Source organism: Crocodylus siamensis, chromosome 3 (assembly GCF_052110815.1).
Source record: "Crocodylus siamensis isolate JL-2025a chromosome 3, ASM5211081v1, whole genome shotgun sequence".
Lineage (NCBI taxonomy): Eukaryota > Metazoa > Chordata > Crocodylia > Crocodylidae > Crocodylus > Crocodylus siamensis.
Genome location: NC_143397.1, coordinates 215,152,570 through 215,170,347, shown reverse-complemented (window position 1 = coordinate 215,170,347; position 17,778 = coordinate 215,152,570). Strand labels below are relative to the sequence as shown.

The window sequence follows — 17,778 nt, the reverse complement described above, 5'->3', positions numbered from 1 at the left end:
GAATATTTAAAATATATACAATATAAATTTCTAAAAATATAGACAAGCTATAAACAAACAAAAAACCTAGAACTATGCATGTACTAACCATAATTTTCCTATTTTTTTCCCAGCAGGGAATGCATGTTGAACAATACTGTTGTTGCCATGGTGATAATCTACCAGGATGGAATGCTGTAGACTAAAATCTGACTTAGAAGGCAGAGTGGATGCTTTAAACACGATGTTTTAAATCCAGTTTCTGACTGAATTTTATATTTTTGACTCTCATTTTACTTTATCTCAAGTTAACCCCACTTTTGCCAAGCATGATTAGAACATCACTTTTTCTTCTGATTTTTTTTTTTCCCCGGTATGGCCATAGATATTAGGCACAATGAAGTCTGTTTCTACTAGAGTGAGAAATGGCATCATTCACTAAACTCTGCAGTAAGATTTTTTTGTCCCTTCAGTAAGTTTTGCTCAAACAAGCTCCTGTTAGGACACAGGACTGAAGGAACTCCTATGTTACAGAGTCTGTTCCCTTCCTATCAGAGGCAGCCCTGTTGCAATAGTGTTCAAATTTAACTTATTAAGTCTGGGTACTTTTTGTTAATTTGCTTGAGGAAAGAGTTTCAGACTTGTCCCAAATGAGTTTCTAGAAAGAGAGAATGGTTTCCATTCCCAGCTTTGCCACAAATTTTTGGCTTGACCTTAGACAAGAAGGCCAGATTCAAAACATAACTTTAATTATGTGGCCTGCAGTGCCTCAGAAAAGCAATATAAAAAAATTGTACAGACTAAGTAGGGAGCTGCCCAGAACTTGTCGATAGGAAAAGCCAAGCTGTAATAAGAGGAAAAAGTACAACAGGGATATGGAAAAAAAAATGGGGAACTGTTATTTACCATGTTTCATAAAAGCTAAGGGATGCCCAATGAAATGATCAGGAAGCAGGTTTGAAAAAGAAGAAACTATACTTTTTTTACACGGTGCATAATTAGCACATGGAACTCATTTTTACTGGAAGAAGTGGAGGCTAGTAGTATAACTGGATCCCAGAAAGGGTTTGGACGAGTTTGTGGAGGATAAATCCATCGGGGGGGGAACTATTAAACATAACAATTGGATGTAATCTCTGGCCGGTGACTGGGAGGATATGACAGGGGGGTTCTGTATACTTGTATACCCTGTCTCTCTTGTATACTTTCTCTAATGCATCCACTTTCAGAGACCAGATGCTGGGCTAGATGGAACATTGATATGACCCATTATAGCAGTTTTTATGTTCTTATATAGGAAACGGGGATCATCACGTTGCTGATGAGTTTAAACTTGTATTACTCTATATAAAACCTTTACTGCTTAAAATAAAAAGAGAAGAAACAACAAAAAATAAAGACAACAAATTCTACAGGTGTTTTATATGTGGCATGTGCTAGTTAATTGGAAATCTATGTGAAATTAAGTATTTTGACTAACTTGGTAATTACCAGGTACTAGCATAGTTGTCATGAGTTCAGGGGTTTCCAGGAAATCCACATTACTCCTCTGGAATGTCTTACTGTAGTTTGTCTGCAGGTGGCTATATAAGTACATGTGATAAAAACAGAACAAGATTTTAGGAAGGAAAGAATATTTTGGTTGTCGTATTTATGAAGTATTTGAAAAGAGATATTAAACCTTGTGCTTCAGGGCTTAAGCCACTCTCTGTTAGAGGCTAGGATGATAACATAGTAGGAGAGAGGCAGATTATCCCAGAGCTGTTTGCTATGTGATTCTAAAACCTTCCCTTGAGGCACCTGATTTCGCTTACTGGACCAGGTGGTCCATTGCTCTGAGCCCATATGCTAGTTTCTGTGTTCCAGTGATGGTGAAGTACCTTTTCAGTCCTCGTCATAGACTCAGAAGTAGGGTTGGAAGGGACCTTGTAGATCTTCAAGCCCAACCCCCACCCCCCGCCTGGGTGAGAGAAAAAGACTGGACTCAAATGAGTCCAGCCAGGTAGGCATCAAGCCTCTTCTTAAAGATCCCCAGGGTAGGAGCCAGCACCACTTCCCTAGGAAGTTGGTTTCAGCTCTTAGCCGCCCTAACTGTGAAGTAGTTCTTGCGGATGTCTAATCTAAACCTACTCTCCAATAATTTGTGTCCATTGTTCCTTGTTATGCCAGGGGGCGCTAGGGGAAACAGTGTCTCTCCCAAACCCTTCTGGTCCCCCCTAGTGAGTTTACAGACAGTCACCATGTCCCCCCTCAGCCTTCTCTTGTGAAGGCTGAACAGGTTTAGGTCCCGCAGTCTCTCAATGTAGGGTCTGCCCTGCAGTCCCCAGATCATGCATGTGGTCCTCCACTGGACACTTTCAATGTTGTCACATCCCTCCTGAAGTGGGGTGCACAGAACTGGACACAGTACTCCAGCTGTGGCTTGACCAGTGTTGCATAGAGGGGGAGGATCACCTCCCTGGCTTTACTTGAGATGCACCTGTGGATGCACGATAAGGACTGGTTAGCCCTGCCAACCGTGACCTCACATTGTCGTCCCATGTTCATCTTGGAGTCAATAATGACTCCAAGATCCCTTTCTGCCTCTGTGCTCTCAAGAAGGGAGTTTCCCATTCTATAAGTGTGCTGCTGGTTTCTACTGCCTAAGTGCAGCACCCTGCACTTGTCAGTATTGAAACGCATCTTGTTTATGTCAGCCCACTCCTGTAACCTATCCTGTCATTTCCAGTTTTGAAGATAAATGCATACTGCTTGAACTACTAGGATGGTTTCAGCAACAGAAGTGAAGGTGTAGGGTACCCAAAAGCAGTAGCTTCAGCCAAAGCAGAGATTGGTGAGCTGAACCTTTTATTATACAGTTCAGTTCAGAGAGAATTGTTAATCTCTTCCCAGGTCCCTAAATCCTCTCTCCTCTCCAGTCTGGACTATAACTGATAGGCATATTAATTTCCAAGGCCCAAAAAGACTAATGAACTCCTGGGTTCATTGTATTATGGGTTGAGAAACCTTAGTGGAAATTATAATGATTACTCAAATGTGCTCAAATGTTTTGCTGGACAGTGGCCTTTCTATCTCCTCCTGTGACTCCATCACTATTCATTGTCAACAACCATATGCCAGTATCTTTTATTCCCCTATTGTTTCCTTCTGTATAGCTGCTGTTCCTATTCTGATAACTCCCAGAGCTACATCTCTTCACCTTCAGCCTCTTCCTGCTCAAGTTAGACTTTCTAACACTTAGATGTTCCAATACCATGTTAAGCTTATCTACAGCTATGAAACAGTAGTTGAATTTAATTAAAAAATAGATTAAGTAAATTAGAGTCACTTGGATGCAGTTGCTTTATAACTTTCAAATCACTCTGAAATGCAAAAGGCTTTCTCTTTCCTTACCTATTCCAAGCACTGCTGTTCTCCCAGAACTCATAGACAATGAAGCGGGATTCGCTAGAAAGCTTCTGTATGGAAACACTAAGAATTGTAGGACAGAATTAATATAATCCACCCCCACACAAAGTAATCAGAAAGCACGTTTTCTCCAAGATGATTTATAATATAAACAAAACATAGAGGTTAATATAAAAAACATGCATACAGTAGCTGCAGGAACGAACATATGGAGTTAGAGGCATTTGGTATGAAAGATGGGAAATCCTTTCTATTCTTAGCTGTGATATATTGCATGATATTTGTAAGCAGCAAGGTTATGATGAACTCTTTTTAGAAAGCTCACATATCATACTGTTTCCAGCATTAGAGTTATTTTTCTCCCAGAGCTGGTCAACATTAAAGAACATTATTAATCTAGCTCTGGTATAGAACAGTTTTGTCTATTCTACAGAACCTCTCCTGCTATAGCAGTGCCAGCACACCTGAGTAAGCAGAGCCCCCTAATGAAAACAGTGTTCACCATCAAAAGATATGCTGCCAGCAGAGCTGCATGGCCTCCCCAAATTACATGAGCTGACAAATCCTTCATCTGTTGTCTTAGCAGCATCCACAATGGGGGATTTGCTGGCATGGCTGCATCAGCCGGGTGCATGTGATCTTTTCACACTCACTGATATAGCTATGCCAGCAAAACTTTGTAGTACAGACTTGGCCTAAATCCACATAGTGCACTGCAGTGCTCAGCCTTTTTAGACTCAAAAGCACCACTCAAACTGTCAGCTCTTAGCTCATGTTCATTTTTTGACTGAAAAAATAATAGAGCAATTCTGTTACAAAGAACTCAGAAAGATCATAACAGGGCAGAATGTTTTTGATGGCATGGATTGCCATCTTTGAGTTTATCTTCTCAATCATGTGTAGGTATTTACACACCTAACAGCACCAACCCTTAAAGCTATTGCACCTTGGTTAAGAATCACTAGTATAGTGATTTCCACAAGGAGGAAAGAGGGGTAGGACTTTTCTCTGCTTGTGGATGGCACTACAGTCCACAGAGAGGAAGCACAGTTGTGTAGTAGATCGCACTGAAGAATTACTTTGGTTGCTCTTTTTGAAATGTAAGAAATATATCAAAGTAGGTCAGAACCTGAGTGCTGTGAAAGCACACAGCTAGGCAGTGCATAGAGATGAAATGACTACTGGCAGCTACTAATACTGTTTAACCAGTTTTTTCACGGCTATTTTTTTTTTATTTTTTATTTTTTATTGTGATACCACTTGTAGAATCCAGATGTGGAATACTAGTTACTGTACTAATACCATAGAGGCAACCTCTGCTTGACAGTGCCCACAATCTCAGAAAACAGTAAAAAAAATTCCAACTGTATTGTCTAGGTTTTTTTGCCCAGCTTTCAAGTATACAAATATTAGCAGAATGTGTTGTTTTATTCAGATGCTCAAATAAAATAGGATATTTATGTACCTATCTGAACATTCAAATGTGAGACTGGAAATTTAATTAGCTGTATTTGAAAACTGGGCTCAGATGGTATCTTATGGTATAATGGGTCCCCATGATTTATTGGTTATATTATTTCCTGCTAGACAAAGGAAAGCATATCGTACAATACAAATAAGTAGTTAGGCACTACATATAACAGAATAAAACTTAATACTCAGAAAATGACCAGTAGGTGGCACCACCGGCTTACTGAATATACTCTGTAATATTGTAGGAAATGATCTATTTTTTAGATAATAGATAATTATGTGCTCTGTAGATTACATTCTCAAGTAGTTTAGACTTATTCATATACAAGGAATAAATTTCAATTTTACTAAATTTCGGTTTCTCGTACTATCATTTTTCTAGTAGATGCTTATTCATATCTGCTTTTCCATCTCTTGGCCCATGTAATTAATACATCTTGTCCATAAGATCTACCAAGGAGTTAAAGGAAGGCCATTCTTTTCTTTTGCCAACCTGATTTCTATACATAGAGTGCTATATCCTTGTTTATAATCTCTGTTTCTCATGTCTTTTTACTTGAGGGTGATATGAGCAAGTTTATAAACAAGGCCAGGTGACAGCCTTTTAAAACACAAGAATATTTCATCTTGTTTACCCATTTTTGAAACACTAATAGAGTTGAATAATCTCTAATTGGATTTTAGAAGATTTTTCACAGACTGTTGAAATTTATATTGTCACTCAACTTTTGTTAAGTCTTGAATCAACTCTCGTTTCTTAGTGGTTCCTTTATTGACCAGGAAATAAGTGTATATTATTCTGTGAAAAAAAAAAAATTACAAAAACTGTTTTTGTTCTTTTTTTTTTTCATTCCTAATTGTGAATGGGACAGATTGTGCAAGATGTCAGGCAATGTAACAGGATTTTTCAAAATCTTGAAGGCAATGAGCAGGGAGGCCCCCATGAATTGTTTGGCCCCCTGGACAGGCAGCTTGAAAAGCCAGTGAGCTGGAGGTCCCAAGGAGTATTGTCACTTAGGAGGGAGGTATCTGAAGAGTCCCCAAAGACATTGCAGTATCCTAGCAATATTAGTAGTTATTTTCATTACTGGATCTCATTTCTACCTTACTGCCTCTTTTGAAGAGAAGAGCTGGCCAAATTCTATTGAGTGAGTAATTCTATCAATATATTTTGTAATATTAATAAACTAAATGATTCAGTATTGGTCCACAACTTCAGAGGCCCCAAGTCTTCACACTGAGTACTAGGATAGCTGATAAGAGTTTAAACTCTCTTAATTTCATTTGTCCTTTCCTATCTGTTCTTGGGTGCACTATCCAGCCTTATAGAAGAGAAGATGATCATGAATTGTCATGAAGGTGATTGGTGGGACCATTTCTGTATTAACACATACTCCATCCCCACTTGGAGGTAATTCAAGAAAACATGCACATTCATAATGCTAAGCAGAATCTCTCTCTTCTTTACCACACCATGGTAATGACTTAATACTTACTGCAAACATCCAGCGTGGGCAGAAGCAGATTCCACATACTGTTTCAGAGCAAGTCGGAATTCCTCCAGTTCTTCTTCTACCACAGACATTTGACGCTGAACGATCATGATGTGCTGATATAAATAGTATCACAGTAGTATTATCCTATGCCTCCTATCAATTTCTTATGCTTTAAACTAAGAAAAACGGGGAGCATCTAAGCTGAAAACTATATGACCTGACTTTTGGCAGCATGAGCATCTCAGCACCCATCACATTTAATTGGGGTTATGAGTGTTGTAAAAATCCTAGGTTTCTCAAAGCGAGTATCCTAAGTTTGTAATATCAATTATATCCAACTTTATGTGTATGCAAAAATAATAGTAATATACTATGCAGATCAAAGGATGCAGTGCAACAGGGTATTCAAATGGTTGTCATTCTATAGGAAGTATAAAAGGAAACTCAAGTCCAGTTGAGCCTCAAATAGAACTTTTATAAACAACAACTTCTGTAAAACCTATGACCAAAGTAAACTATTCTATTATTTAAAAGGAAGTCCAGTAGAAGTGTGTGTAAATAAAATCTCAAACCACTATTTGTTTGTTATCAGTGCAGCATGTGACATTGGTCAAACTGAGTCTTCAGAGAATGAAACCCCCTAAACCAGTGCCCATTTTTTCATAGCATTATAGAGCAGGGGTTTTCAACCTTTTAAAATAAGTATACCCCTTTGGACTCAGAGTTTCAGCTCCTGTACCACTTCATATTTGTTTCTTGTTTTTTTGCAGGGGGGAGCAGATTGAGGCCCCTGCGGTGAGGGAGGGAGTGGGGCTGGGGCAGGGCACAAGACTGAGCGTATTTTAAGTCACAATTTTTTGTGACAATTAACTAGCATAATTGAATTTTTAGTTCAGGCTTTGAACCCTTCCTGGCTTGATTGCTGACATGGCAATCCCATTGATCACCCTAACTTTATACTATTTTATAAGCAGAGGCATAACTAGGCAGATTGGCACCCAGGCCAGCAGCAGCTCTTGGGTTCTGGTGCTGGTGGTGCAGTCAGCTAGCAGCAGCTGTTATTTTTTTTTTGTTCCTCTCCCCCACCTCCAAGTCGGTGCCCAAGCTGCTGTCCCAGTCACCCTGCCTTAGTTATACTGCTGTTCACAAGCCATCTCTCTTGGCTCATATGCCTCATTAGATTTTTTCTTCTTGCAAGTGTTTTTCATTATATAATTCTATTAAGTGCCTTCATGGGTCATCACTTTTCATGAATATTTGATTTAAGGCTTGCCTTTACTATCAAAGCCCTACATTCAGAAACACCAGTTCGTTTGGTGAATTTAATTTTGACAGAGACCTACTCATAATCTAGATTCATTTTTGGATGTGTAATCAATTTCTTCAGTGTTACTATTTATTATCTCTAATACTAAGTGTTTTCCCACGTCCTTGTAGTTTCATAATACTTTTTTTCAGGAGAGCTGAGTTGTTGGCTTGCATCATTTGAAAACAAGACTAAAATAAAGTTTTACTTTGCTAGTCTTTATGCCCAGTGGTTCTGTCTCATCATCACCTTCTGCTCCTGGTGCTCTGCTGCAGAACAGCGCTTAAAAAGTAGCTTGGTGATATCAGCCTATTGCCTGCATTATATAGAAATGACTCTCAAGTACCCTTTATCCTTGAACAATACTTACAGATTTTGTGTTTCCTTCCAAAACCCCCTCTTCTAGTGGCTCAAGTTTTAGATCCTTATGATTAGAGAAAAGGAATATAAATATGAATACATATCTTAACTATAGATGGTACCAAAGATTTGACCTATGCGTTATGTTAAACACACCATTCCAACCCAGATTCTGCTGTATCTTAACTTGGAATAGAAACTTTGAGCTATGCCCTTTCAGCTTGTTAAATGATATTTTTTTACTGAATGTCACACATTGCAGTGCCTGTTGAAAAGTTAATGACTGAACAGAATTTACTATTATCTTTATACAGAGGTATTGTTTTCAAATGTATTAATTAGAGAGAAATCTGTTTGAAATTTGTGATAAATACACTCAGTCACATTGACACATTACGCTTAACAAAACCCCACACCAAGGTGATACATAGAAGATGCAAGGCAGCATATGTGGTCATTTGGAATGAACTGTCATAATGACAGCCTTACACAAAAGAAATTGGTGTTGATTATATTCATAGGTAGGATTATGGGCAAGTCAATCTACTAATAAGTAAATGCTAAATGTGTCCAGAGAAACTAGGCTATCAGAAACCTTCCACAACTGTTAGCATACATAGATTCATAGATGCTAGGGTCAGAAGGGACCTCAACAGATCATTAAGTCTGACCCCCTGCCTGGGCAGGAAAGAGTGCTGGGTCAGATGACCCCAGCCAGATGTCTGTCCAGCCTTCTCTTAAAGACCCCCAAGGTGGGGGACAGCACCACCTCCCTTGGAAGCCCATTCCAAATTTTGGCCACCCTCACTGTGAAGAAGTTTTTCCTAATATCCAGCCTAAATCTGTTCTCTGTCAGTTTGTGACCATTGTTCCTTGTTACCCCAAGAGGCGCCCTGGTGAACAGAGCATGTCTGATCCCTTGCTGCATCCCCCTAGTGAATTTGTAGGCAGCCACAAGATCCCCTCTCAGCCTTCTCTTGCGGAGGCTGATGAGGTCCAGGTCCTTCAATCTCTCCTCATAGGGCTTGTCCTGTAAGCCCCTGACCATATGAGTGGCCCTCCTCTGGTCCCTCTCAAGTCTATCAACTTCCTTCTTGAAGTACAGCCCCCCAAAACCGGATACAGTACTCCAACTGTGGTCTGACCAATGCCGCATAGAGGGGAAGTATCACCTCCTTGGATCAATTTGTCATGCATCTGATGCATAATAAAGTGTGGTTAGCTTTGCTGATGATTTTATCACACTGATGACTCATGTTCATCTTGGAGTCCACCATGACTTTGAGATCCCTTTCCACTTCTGTGCTGCTGAGAGGGTCATTTCCCAGCCAGTAGGTGTGCTGGATATTTTTGTGCCCTAGCTGCAGTACTCTGCACTTGTCCTCGTTGTACTGCATCCTATTGTGTACTGCCCACTTTCCTAACCTGTCCAGATCTGCCTGCAATCATTCTCTACCCTCCAGAGCGTGCACTTCACCCCACAATTTAGTCTCATCCGCAAACTTGGACAGAGTACACTTCACACCCACATCTAAGTCACTGATAAAGATATTGAAGACTACAGGTCCAAGGACCAAACCCTGCAGGACCGCACTACCCACATCCTTCCAGGTCAATACTGACCCATCTACTACCACTCTCTGGGTGTGACCGTTAAGCCAATTTGCCGCCCACCGGACCGTGTAAACATCTTAATTTATTTATGAGAATAGGATGTGATACCATATTGAAGGCCTTACTAAAGTCCAAGAAAATGTTGAAGAAACATTTAAATTCCTCTACTCCTGCATCTAAGCATTTTGTGACCCTGTCATAAAATGAAACCAGATTGGTCAGGCATGATCTACCAGCTGTGAATCGATGCTGGTTTCCCTGCTGCATTATTTTTCCTGCTGGACTCCCACAAATATGATCCTTCATAATCTTTTCAAAGACCTTTCCAAAGATGGAGGTGAGACTGACTGGCCTGTAATTACTCGGATCCTCCTTCTTTCCTTTCTTGAAAATAGGGACTACACTGGCCCTTTTCCAATCCTTCGGGACCTGACTCGAGCACCACAAGTGCTCAAACAGCCGTACCAGTGGTTCTGCTATGACACCGGCCAATTCCTTCAGTACTCTTGGATGAAGCTCATCCAGGCATGCTGACTTGAATGCATCTAGTCCATCCAAACCAGGAAGCTTTCCATCCACCAGAGTGCACTTGCACAGCAGTGAGGAGAATTTTTGCCAGTGGTTGTAAGTTGGTTACTGAACGTTTTTGCTACATTTGCTTCTGGAGAAGGAGCAAACAGAACTACCTGTTTTTATTTGGCTGATTTTAATCTCACATTGTGCCTGTTTTATATACCTACTGCTTAATGTGCACTTACGAACTTTTGATTTACGTGAACACATTTAAAAAGTAGGTAAATCTCTAGAAAATGAGGGCTTACAATAGTGTCAAATAGCAATTGTACACAGAACATTGTACATGTTTCTGTGTCAGAAAAATAAAGGTGTTCTTTTTCCCCAAAATGGATACACTTGGGCAATGGCTGATTAACCTTGGGTAGCAGGTGGCTGGAAGCAGATAGCAGATGTGACACTGCATGCAGAATTTAAGTAAACAAGGTATTCACCGAAGTGTCACCAACAGCATGTGGCAGAGTAAAGTCAGCAGTGAAATGTCTTTCATTCATCAACTGCTGTGTAATTGTGCCCCTCATGCTGCATTTGAATAGGAAATCATGACATTTGTGAAGAAATACTTTCTAATGGCTCATCCGTCAGGTCAGACCATTCAGAGAGACAACCATGCAGGAAATTATATTTCCCATGGACTCCGAACTTCTCATGCAAAACTCCTCCAAGGAAAGGGAGTAGGGGGATGGGGAAGGAAACAAAGACAGAAAGAGATTACAACATAAAACAGTAACAAATGTTATGTTGGACTTCAACTAAAGATAGTAAAAGGTCAGTAAAATTCTTATCTTTTGCAGAATGTGTGGCAGTTAACTAACTGAAAGCAATATTTAGCTTAACTGTTTTGAAGGATAATTTTCTAAACGTTCAAATTCCTGTTACAAATCTGTAATGTCAAGGTCTAAGGTGTTGGTTACAGCTGTATTTGTCTATGGATATAGATTGACAAGGTTCTTTGGGTAAATGTGATATCTTTTATGAGACCAACTTTCTGTCATGCATCTGCATGTCCATGAAACTGCATTTTGCATTTGGTTTAAGCTTCTATTCGACCCAAGAGAGGACACAAACACCAGCAGACTCTCCCTATGCCTGAAGAAGGGTGTTTGTGTCTGAAAGCTGGTAAAGAACAATTTTTCAACTATTCAGTTGATCTCATAGAAGATATCACATTTACCCAAAGAACCTTGTTTGCCAAGATCTAAGATGAAATTCCTCCCTTTGCAAAAAGCCAGCATACAGCGTTTGAGCACCATTTAAACCTCCCCTCTCTATGAGCACATCTCACATCATAGGAATTAACTGAGGCTTCGTGTTTGCGCATTGCCCAGGAGCAAATTCCATAGTGGCTTCCTCAAGATGCACAGATGATTATCTGAAGATTCAAGGTGGAAGTGGGAAGAAGAGCTGTGTAGCAAAAAGTAATTGTATTCCAGGAGGATCTTGATATTTCAGTTTGATTTCATTGCTCTGTGTTTCTATTTTTCATTTTGAATTGTTGTTTTCCAAATTAGTTTTTAAATATGATTTCCAAAACAGTTTTATAAAAAATAGCTAAAAGCACAAACCAAAACAGTATATTTCAGTTTGGGTCAAGCAGAATGGTTTGGTTTATGTGAAAGTATTTTTTATTGCTTTGCCATGGAAATACATTTTTTTAGTTATTAGTTTAGCTTGCAACCCAAAAACTCATATTTGCAGAGTTTTCCTGCTAGATGCCTGAACTTGGACATAGTTCAATAAAGATACCACCCCAAGAAATCCTGAACATTTCATGGTATAATTATCTGTGTCAGATACACTATATCTAGAACAGCCTTAACTGACATAAGAATAACATGGGTTTTGTATAGCAATGTATATAGTGTGTATACATCCAGTGTGTGTTGCACAAATTCAGAATATGCATATACAATATGAGACATGCATCTACTTATATCAGCTTGGGCAAGAACGGCTGTGAATACTTAGTGGAGCATGTTCTTATGAAAATATTAAATACGAATGAGCAAGATCAAAAAAAATGTTTTAGCTTACTTAGCTGATGTTCTAGTTGCTGTCATTGGTCAGAACAGCAGTGTGACTATGTCATGGTAGGAGGAAGATTTATGGTTCAAGTATTGTTTCAGAAACCTTTACTGAGAATGAGAGAGAGAGCAAATGAAAAGAAATACCCACCTTCTTTTCCAGCCTGTCAATCAGTTTCTGGAGTCTATTTATCTGGGTCATCCACTGGTTGTTGTCTTCTGGCCAACCTTTGAGGAAACATAAATAATGAACTATAAAGTGCTATTAAATGCTGAGATACAATGCATCTATTTTGACATTCATCAGAATAGAAGAATGTTTTGTTAGCTTGTATCTTATTTTGTATTTTGAAGGAAGACAAGGGTGCGATTGATTAAGGTAGTATTAATTTATGTGTAACTATTGAAAAGAAATATTTTTCAGTGGTTTTCTAAGACAGGATTTTTCACAAGCTACAGCAGAAATTCCCCAGGATTTTTTAAAACTGCATTCTATATTACTCCAGTGTTTTGCAACTCCATTAAATACTGTGCTGGGACCCCAAGTCTGAAGCTGCCTGGTGAGCTGGGATGAAGCTTTTTAATTTGACCCTTTCCATAACTCACAGCATATCAATGACAGATAGAAAAGGAGAGAAAAGAGAAGAGAATAAAAACACACGCAAGTCTGTATAGACATTGAGCTGGATATGTGAAATCTATTTGGACACTTTGATCAAAGCTTTAAGGTTGCCAGCTTTTTGATTAATGACTGGCAACTTAAGAAAAGGAGGCCTTAACTTTTTGTTAATGTTGACCATCTTTTTAAAAACTGTCTGTTGGACCATCTCTGCTCTCATTTGCTATCGTGTAGACTATCTCCACTCCCCTTCATAATTTCCTTGTGGCAGGCATGCTGTTTACATGGAAATGTAATCTGACAAACATAGTTTATATATTTTAACTGCATTTATGAAGTTGGAAATAAGGAGAGCCTACACCATGTGACCACCCAAATCCTTGTGGACTACCAATGACCATAACATCGGAGTTACTGCCTTAGAGATATATAATATAGACGGAACGATCTATTTTGCATCTTCTATAATGTTTCCCATTGTTTTGCCACTGTAAACAAAGAAGCCCCCCGTTAGTCACTATTAGCTATATGTTTAGGTAGTAGAGATGAAAAAATGGGATTAAAATGTAGTTTCTAACATGACTAATTTAGAATGTGGGCATTGCTTATGCATATTATGTAGCAGAATTAGTGCTAGTAATAAAATACTGAAGGAGGAAAAATATACCGGGATTTTATTTGGAAGCAAAGCCAAAAGCTCCTAGGTAAGTGTAAAGATATTAGAAGGGAAATTCTGCTTTAGGAAAAAGAAACCTTGAAGGGGTGCAAAGCCAAATAAGAATCCTGGAGAGAGAAGAGGTTCATCCAGCAAAGTTCATTAGAATAGCAGTGTAAGAAAATGCTTTATATTTGTTTTTAACATTAGCATTTTTCAGGTTTTTAACACTGCTTTAGTGTAATACTGTTACTGGGCAGGATGTAGTTTAGGTATACCTGGTTTTCCACTGTACACTCTGAATTAGAAATGTAGTAGCATCATTACATGAGATCCTATCCTGAAAAGTGAACAAAGACAAACTAGAAATATTTTGCTGATCCAAAAATCTTAGCACTGCAGGGAAGTGTGGTGGGGAAGTCTAACATACTGAAATATTATAATTACTGCTCAGGAGAAACAGCAGACAACTTGCCCAAGAGGAACTCAGAACCATTTTTTTGGGCACAGTGGAAGGGGCATCAAGGGAAAAGTGGGGGCATATCATCACCTGAAAAAAAGTGAGATTTCATGTGACTAGGTGGGGAGAAGTAGGCTGCATCCATCTGTGCTTCATCATGCTCCACAGTGTCCCACTTACATGGATGTCATAGTCTTGAGGCCTGTAGTAAGCTTGAGGATTCCTTCCCTGCACCTTTCTGGCACACAGTCAGCACTTCCAAATCTCCTGTTATTGGAGCTCTCTCAAAATGCTTCTTTTTCCTCAGGCAAAATTGTCATTTCTAATTTTCATGTCAAGAAACATCTGCTGTGCTGCAAGTTTATTTTTTCTCCTCTGTCTCTCCCATACACACTTTCACTTGGCCTCAGCCATGACACATAAATGCTGTAAGACAGGGATGGGCAATTTTTTCGGGCAGAGGGCTGCTTACTGAGTTTCGGCAAGCCATCAAGGGCCACATGATGGGCAGCCTAGGACAGATTAATATTAATTTTCTAAATGGCTGGTGGGCTGCATCCAGCCTCCAGGCTGCATTTTGCCCAGCCCTGCTGTAAATTATTCAGGAAGCATAAACTTAGTTTTGGGGGTTTCTTTTTCTCTCTGGATTATAAACCCATCTCTTCCACTCTCCACTGCCTGTAAATATACTTAAAATATATTGCATGGAACTGTCAATTCACCACACAAAAACAATAACCCCAGGGCCTGGCACAGTAGAGTTATTATAGAAAGGAATTTGGATCTATAGCTTTATATTTATTTCTATTTACTTAGGCAGGGGTTTTCAACCAGGGGTACACGTACCCCTGGGGGTATTTTGGAAGGCCCCAGGGGGTAAGCAGCAATGGCGTGGAGAAGCCACCAGCACTTTCAGTTTTGCTGATAACTTAGGCTAATAGCTGTATATTTATTGCTGCTCTTCTAGGTAGAGCTAATTACATTTATTAAAGCTAATTTATCTCCTTTATTAAATTGAAGATTATTTCCTGTTAATTTGGTACTTTAATTTGCACTTGTAAAATACAGATGGATGATACATACATGCTTTACTTGGGTATGTTTGTGTCTGTGGGGTTGTTAGTCATAGCCATGTTGATCTAAGGACGTAGGCAGACAAGTTTCTTTGGGCAAATCTGATATCTTTTATTAGACCAACTGAAATGGTTGGAAAAATTATTCTTTGCAAGCTTTTGGGTACAAACACCCTTTTTCAGGCTAAGGAAGCATCTGCAGTTTGTTTTGTGTTCTTCCTGGATGGGACAGAATAGAAGCCAGAGGTCAGCATGCAAGATTGCCAGACAGTGAAAATGCAAATTGAGGCTATCAATGGGTGCGCAACAGGTAGCAGGTGGGAGAATGCAGACCTGGTGATAAGATATAGCTGGTAAATAGTAGAGAGGTTATCAGATGTTAGGCAGGTTATAATGTGCCATAAATCCAGTGTCTATATTTAGTCCATGATTTTTTGTATCCAGTAGGTTGGTGAAGTGAAGTTTGTAGGCTCTTCTGCAAAAGGTGTTTTGTGAGTTCCCTTTGAGGATCAGAACTGAGAGATTGGTGAGAGATTGGTTGTCTTGTGAGAAATGTGCCCCCACAGGTATTCTTGTCTTTGACAGATCTTTGGTGTGCGTTCATTCTGGTGTGCAGTTGTTGTTTGGTTTCTCTTACATATTTTCCATCAGGACATTAATACAGTGATGAGATATATCATATTTCTGGAGGTGCAGGTGTAAGATCCAGGAATGGTGACGGTTCTGTTGTGGAGTGTCATTATCGTGGGGGTGTTGGCAGGTTTTACATTTCATGTCATGGCATGGTCTGGGTCCATTCAGTATGTTTTGGGCCTAGGAAGTTTGCTTCTGGTGATAAGGCTGGCAAGGTTTAGCTCTTGTTTAAAGGCTAGGATGGGTGGTTCTGGGAAGATCTCTTTAAGAATTGGGGCTTCTTCTAGAATGGATTACAATTGTTTGAGGATTTTCCATGTAGGTTCCAGGGAGGGATGATACGTCATAACTAGTGGTGTGAGTCACGGGGATTCTCTTTCTGCAATGCAGCAATTCTTTACGTGGTATCCGGGTGGCTTTTTCAAAAGTACAATCTACCTCTCTGGAGAAGTGTCCTAGTTGAGTGAAAGCCCTTTTGAAATTTGTGAGGTGACAATCACAGGTGTTCTCCTCAGTGCAAATTCTGTGGTATCGGGGGGCTTGGCTGTATATTACCACTTTCTTTGTGTGTTTAGGGTGATTGCTGGTTCTTTGCAGATATATATGTTAGTCCATGAGTTTCTTGTATGTATTGCTTTGTATTTTACCATTCTGGATAGTGACCGTAGTGCCTAAAAAGGAAATGTTGGTGCTGGAGTATTCAAGAGACAGTCTGATGGAGTGGGGATGATTATTGAATTTCTGGTGGAAATCAATCAGAGATTGCAGGTTTTCAGTCCAAATGATGAAGATGTCATCGATATATCCTAAGTATAGCAAGGGTTTGGTGGTGCAGTCCTTGAGGAATTCTTCCATGTGGCTCATAAAAATGTTGGCATATTGGTGCCCATAGCTGTGCCAACGGTCTGGAAGAAGTGTTGGTTATCAAAAATGAAGTTGTGTGTGAGGATGAAGTGTACACGTTCAGTAATATCTTTAGGTCTGTACTCTGAGTTGTAATCTTTCTTTTGTAGGTAAGTAAGGCAGGCTTGGATGCCATCCTGGTGTGGGATTTTGGTATATAAACTGGTAATGTCCATGGTGGCTAGGAGGGTGTTGGTGGGAAGGTGATCTATGTTTTTAAGTTTTCATAGAAAGTCTGTTGTGCCTTGGACAAAACTTGCTCTTTGGGTGACAAGAGGTTTTAGGTTTGATTCAAACAATTTTTCAAACTGTTTAGTTCCTCTAATGAAAGTTATCACATTTACCCAAAGAACCTTGTCTGCTTTTGTGTCTGTGTGCATGCTTTAAGTACAGGTAAAATGACAACACCTGTGTTAAAATGAGGACTGGTTGGTGATAAGCTGTTGTTCCTCTGAAGTCTTCGATTTGAACGTTTTCCTGTCCACTGAATCGAGAGTATTTCTGGCTTTGCTGACCCCTGCCTAAATAAAAATAGATAATAGATAATTAATTAATTCATGTTCTAAAGCTTGTCTTTTTCTCTCCTTCCAATATGCCCTTAAAAAGGAGAAACACAGAAATGTCTCTTGAGACTATTAGTAATTTTTTTCACTGCTATAGCTTGATGAATCAATTTTATTTCTCATTAAAGGTGACGGAGGAAAAAAAGAAAAAGTAACAGTGACTTATGCGTATCCAACAGGAACATAACAAGTGTGGCCTTTGCATCTATGTGAATCCCCAGTTATTGCACTAGGGACTGACATAGGCTCAGCATTTGTATATTGACTTGATTTTAGATTAACCACAAAAAAAGTATCAATGTTAATCCACAATTTGGGAATCAAAGATGACCAGAAATGGGTAGTGTCATATGAGGGCTAGGTCGATTCATGCAAAAAGTAGTGTTAAAAAAAAATAGTTAAATACATTATTAATGGAAATGCCATGACTATTTAGGATGGCTGGTCAGACTCTTCATTTCAATTAATATAAATTAAGAATTTAAACACATCTTGGGTGAGTGAACAGTCTGCAGATTAATTCTAATTTGTGTTCATTATTTTAATGGTTCTCTGGTTTGCTGAATACATTTCAGCCCAACTGTTCCTTGTTTTGCTGTGTGTGACTTCAATGGAGGAAACTAAACTTTGGATTTGTCT

General features: G+C 39.3%; 2 protein-coding genes across 9 annotated transcripts in view; one reads left to right on the top strand and one right to left on the bottom strand.

The window, feature by feature from the left end:
- C3H8orf88 (chromosome 3 C8orf88 homolog) overlaps positions 1 to 1,449 on the top strand; it is a 43,553-nt gene extending 42,104 nt beyond the window's left edge. For all 5 annotated transcript variants that reach the window (XM_090040299.1, XM_090040301.1, XM_090040302.1 and 2 more), the window contains one exon: positions 114 to 1,449. In XM_090040299.1, the coding sequence (XP_089896425.1) occupies positions 114 to 185 (72 nt within the window). In that variant the 3' untranslated portion in view covers positions 186 to 1,449. The remainder of the gene's footprint in view (positions 1 to 113) is intronic.
- The window catches only part of NECAB1 (N-terminal EF-hand calcium binding protein 1), a 136,039-nt gene that overhangs the window by 8,312 nt on the left and 109,949 nt on the right, over positions 1 to 17,778 (bottom strand). For 2 of the 4 annotated variants that reach the window (XM_090040296.1, XM_090040295.1), the window contains exons 7-12: positions 16,985 to 17,097; positions 12,385 to 12,461; positions 8,033 to 8,086; positions 6,357 to 6,469; positions 3,373 to 3,450; positions 1,460 to 1,562 (exon numbers count right to left, since the gene is read on the bottom strand). In XM_090040296.1, coding sequence (XP_089896422.1) covers positions 1,460 to 1,562; positions 3,373 to 3,450; positions 6,357 to 6,469; positions 8,033 to 8,086; positions 12,385 to 12,461; positions 16,985 to 17,097 — 538 coding nt within the window. The remainder of the gene's footprint in view (positions 1 to 1,459; positions 1,563 to 3,372; positions 3,451 to 6,356; positions 6,470 to 8,032; positions 8,087 to 12,384; positions 12,462 to 16,984; positions 17,098 to 17,778) is intronic. The other 2 variants (XM_090040294.1, XM_090040293.1) reach the window with 1 other exon arrangement.